The 5,221-nt window shown below is 33.3% G+C and overlaps 1 protein-coding gene across 1 annotated transcript; it reads right to left on the reverse strand.

Annotated features, from left to right (window-relative positions):
- Positions 1 to 1,441: 1,441 nt before the first annotated feature.
- Positions 1,442 to 2,357, reverse strand: LOC109612853 (uncharacterized). The gene is made up of 3 exons (XM_020037290.2): positions 2,154 to 2,357; positions 1,671 to 1,838; positions 1,442 to 1,597 (listed from the first exon to the last, which is right to left on the reverse strand). The coding sequence occupies exons 1-3, from the start codon at positions 2,355 to 2,357 to the stop codon at positions 1,442 to 1,444; spliced, it is 528 nt and encodes a 175-aa protein (XP_019892849.2).
- Positions 2,358 to 5,221: the final 2,864 nt, after the last annotated feature.

Below are 5,221 nucleotides of genomic sequence, written 5' to 3' on the forward strand. Positions count from 1 at the left end.
TACCAAGTCTAAATGAAATCAGAGGTTGGATATTCAAAATTTCGACCTTTTGGGTTGTGTGACATTTTAAAACAATCGAATTATTAATTATTATATTATTCAAAATTTTTACCCTTTGTGTGCGAGGCACTTGATAGAGTGGATCGATATTATCCATTTTTCAACCTGACCTAGAACTGACGCAAATATTAAGATTTGCAAAGTTGGAGCAAAATCGGATTATTAATTTTTTTTCTGTGAAAAAAAATATTTTTTGAAAATTTCGACCTTTTGTGGGAGAGGTACAAGAAGGAGTGCACCGATATATTCCATCTTAACACCAGATCTTTTTATAAGGGTTGTAATTATGCCAAATTTTGACCTTTGTGGGGGATGTACTAGATGGAGTGGACCGATATTGTCCATTTTCACATCTGATCTAGCACTGACGCAAATAGTATGATTTGCAAAGTTGGGGAAAATCGGGTTATCGTTTCTCTTGCTGTGCAGAAAATATAATTTTTTGAAAATTTCGACCAATTTGTGGGGACGTACCAGAAGAAGTGGATCGACATCTTCCATCTTAACAACATATACTTGGTTCATAAAAATATTGGGATGTCTGCAATTTGAAGACAATCGGACTCTTACATCACATTTTATAAGACTTATAATTATTTAAAATTTTGACTGTTTGTGGGGGAGGTACTTGATAGAGTGTACCGATATTGTCCATTTTCGCACCTGGCCTCCCATTGATGCAAATATTGGGATATGCAAAGTTGGAGCAAAATCGAATTATGCTTTCTCTTTCTGTGCAAAAAATATATTTTTCGAAAATTTCGACCTTTTGTAGGGGAGGTAACAGAAGGAATGGACCGACATTGCCCATCTCCGTACTCGATCTATGTTTGGCAATAATATTACGATGTACCAAGTTTGGATTAAATCGGATACTCCCTTCGAGAGTTATCGTGCGCACCAGCCAGCCAGACGGACGGACGGACGGACATCGCTAGATCGACTCCAAATGTAGATCTTATCACTACCAATTTGATGTGGATTCTAAGAGCTAAAAGTGATTCCAACAGATTTCGAACAAATAGAAATACAACATGTACACTGTGTATCACCAATGAAATTAAAAAAACTTTTCAACATTTTCTAGACTGATGTCCAACTATTAAAGAATTTCAGAACCTATAACTCTCAAAATAAGAGCTAATAAAAAAGATTCAGCATTTTTTGAAACTTATATTCAAGTCAAGAACTTTCGTAAATTAATTTATAACAATTTATAAACACAATTAGACCTACTCTGTAACTTTTACGATTGAAAATTTGTTAATATTTCTGAATTTATTGCAACAAAACCGACATATTCATTTTTGTGAAATAAACAATGAGTAAAGTTGTTTAAAAGTTACATATATGTAAATTAAATCAATTAACAATACCACAACTACAAATCCTGATATATACCGAAATATATTCTAACAAGCGCCTTCCAGTCATTGTAGGCAGCCACTTTGACTTGCACCATATAGTCGCCGCGTGGTAGGGGTAGCAATTGAAATTGACTTTCATGCAAAATCGCATTGTCCACAATAATATTATGCTACTCAAAGGAGAACAAATGAAGAGATATGTCAAAATGTATTTGGGACAAAAGGCACCAAAACAAAACTTACATCATAGGGACAAGTATGATTGATATTCGATTTCTTGAGCAAGACGTCCAAAACTATTTTCGCCAGCATAATCCGTTTACGATTTTGCATAAACGAGCAAAAATCATGGGTAATATTATATAGAAATGGTCGATATCCGCTAGCCTTTTTGTAAAATGACAAATTTACCTGTCAAAAGATAAAAGGTTGAAAGAAAAAAGAAGTTACAACGGCAAAATATATATATATATTTTTTTTTAAATATAATTTTTTTATTTATTTATCATAATTCTGGAAATGTTTTGGCATTCCTATAAAGAAGACATTTTTTCGAATATTGAATCCTAATAGTTCCATTTTTAAAGGTTTTTTACGTCACGGTTATGAAAATTCCCTTGTTAGCAGTCGATTTGTATATAATGAACTCATCCTCACCATAGAATGTATGAAAAGTTCCACACCTCCAAGAGTAACGTTCATTTCACAATGATTCCCAATACTTACCGTGACATTATTGACCGGCACCTTTAACAATTTCACATCAATATTAAGCGCAATCACATCACGCTTTATAACGGCGAGACGACATTTTTGAAATCGACAAAAATCTGGACTAAGATCTTCACACTTTACATTGGTAAAACGTAGTTTTAGTCCATCAACGTTCGGAAAAGTCGATGGGACGAGAACCAAATACAAGAGAATCATTGCTCTAACTAAATCCACCTCAGAGGCATAGTAATAGACAAATGTTTTTTTGAATTTTACAAAAATAGAAATTATATTTTAATTGCTCAATTATTTGTTAGTACAAAGTAAATTATCTAAAAATGTATTAATTTTCAAATTACCCGAACGATTTGTTTAGAAGTATTAGCAAATTACAAAATTCTATTGATAATTTTCTACAAATGCAACTAAAATATTATTTATATCTATAGTGTTTCCACCGGCCTGAGTCGTTCAGAAAGGAATTTTAAATTTTATTTTATTAATTTTATGTTTTACTCAATTCTTTGCTAGTTTTCCGAAGTTTTTAATTGAAAATCTTAACGACAACAAGTTAAAAAAGCTGTAAGTTTCGCCGGGCCCAACTTTGAATACCTTCCACCATTTGGAACGAGTTTGGCAATTTTCAAAAACAAATAAAATCCACTAAAAATTCTTTTAAAATCTTAAAAATACCGAATTTAGCCTTTATCTATACGACGACGAGGACCTGCATATACAACTTTTGTCATAAGACATTACAATATTCAAATGCGAAACTTGAACAAGTAAAAAAGCTGTAAGTTCGGCCGGGCCGAACTTTCAATACCCTCCACCATTTGGTACAAATTTGGCAATTTCCAAAAAATAAAACCCGTTAAAAATTCTGTTAAAATCTTAAAAATACCGAATGCTTATACGACGACGTGGGCCTGCATACGCAACTTTTGTCATAAATTATTACAATATTTAAATGCGAAACTTAAAGAAAAATCTGTTTATAATGTAGCTAAAATCGTCAAAATACCGAATATGGGGGGTACCGTTATATGGGGGCTATACGAAGACGTGGACCTGCACAGACAATTTTCTGGCATGGGCTGAAGTATCCATTACGAACTTCACATACGAAATTTGAAACAATCCCTGTAAATAATGTCGCTAAAATCATTAAAATACCGAATATCGGGGGGTACCGTTATATGGGGGCTATACGAAGATGTGGACCTACATGGCCCATTTTCAATACCAAAAATCTTGCAGATACACATTTGAGTAAAATTTTATCAACCTACTTCATTTCCTTCGGAAGCTAGAGTGATTTCCACAGACGGACAGAGGGACGGACATTGCTAAATCGATATAGAATTTTATGTACTCACAAAGAACTCCTTGTGTGGATTATCAGACAATACTATTGGAATATGTGGCTAAAATCATCAATATACAGAATATCATGTACCGTTGTATAGGGGTGTATACGATATTGTGGGCCTATATACACAATTCCCTTTCAGGGCATAAAGTTCTCACAAAGAACTTTTTGTGCAGAATATCAGACAATTCCGTTGAAAGATGTGGCTAAAATCAATCAAAATACAGAAATTAGGGAGGTACCGTTATATAGGGATAAAGTTCTCCCAAGGAACTCCTTCTGTAGATTTTCAGACCATTCCATTGTAAAATGTGGCTGAAATCATCAAAATATCGAATATCGGGGGTACAGTTATATGGGGGATATACGGTATCGTGGACCTATAGACAATTCTCTTCAAGTGGCTAAAGTACTCACAAGGGCCTCCTTGTGTGGAATTTCAGACAATTCCGTTGAAAATGTGGCTAAAATCCTCAAAATACCGAAAATCGGGGGGTACCGTTATACGGAGGCTATACGATATGGTACACCTATATAGATAATTCTCTTCCAAGGGATAAAGTACCGACGATGAACTCCTTGTGTGGACTTTCAGAAAATTCCATTGAAAAATGGGGCTGAAATCATAAAAATACCGACTATAGGATATAGTGGACCTATATAGATAACTAGCTGAGCCCGGTGCGCTTCGCTACCCCTTTTGATTTTATATGCATTCAAAATTTTATTTACGAATATATGTTGGTTAAAAAAAAAAACAAATTTAAAAATTAAAAAAAATATTGCACTACTTTAATGCGTAAATAACCAAAACCATTAGAAAAGCAGTAACATGACATACATACACGAAGGGTTTTTCCTTCGGATTTATTTATTTCATAGGAAATACCAAGCGTGCAGTAAACTGCAATCTTTTGAAGTTGAGTGGCATTTCTATTGAAATTAGTGAATTCGAGATAGCAACATACTTCGCTGATCCGATTTAAATATTATTTCAAAAAAAAAAAAAAATACTTTTACACCAAACTCCGCCACACCTTTCATATTTCATTGAAATTGGTGCGTCAAATATGTGAAATCGGCCGATAATATAACTTAACTAATTTCCAATTAATTTGTCACATTTATTATTGTAACCAAATTCCGCCACACATTCTGAATTTCATTGGTATCGGTCATATATATCATGTTTGGTGCATAACATATATGAAATCGGCTGAAATATATATGATTTCAATATAATTGGGCAACTGATTTCAATATAATTGGGCAATTTTTTCTGGTGCCAGATTTTGTCTCTCTCGCTTTGGGTGGATCAAATATGTGAAATCGGCTGAGTATATATCTGAGCGTATTTGAATATAATTTGTCAAATTTATTTTTGTACCAAATTTAGCCACTCATACCGAATTTCATTGGAATCGGAAATACGTATCGTGTTTTGTGCATCAAATATGTAAAATCGGCGGAAAACATATGGGAGCTATATCCAAATCTAAACCGATTTTAATATAATTTGACTAATTTATTTTCTAATCAAAATCCCGTTACATATTCCAAATTTCTTTGGAATCGAATATACATATTGTGTATGGTGCATAAAATACATGAAATCGGTCGAAAATATATATGAGAGCTATATCCAAATCTGAACCGATTTTAATAAAATTTGCCAAATGTATATTTGTTTTAATTTCCGCTACCAATT

The sequence above is a fragment of the Musca domestica genome, unplaced genomic scaffold, assembly GCF_030504385.1.
Source record: "Musca domestica strain aabys unplaced genomic scaffold, Musca_domestica.polishedcontigs.V.1.1 7, whole genome shotgun sequence".
In the NCBI taxonomy this organism is placed as follows: Eukaryota; Metazoa; Arthropoda; class Insecta; order Diptera; family Muscidae; genus Musca; species Musca domestica.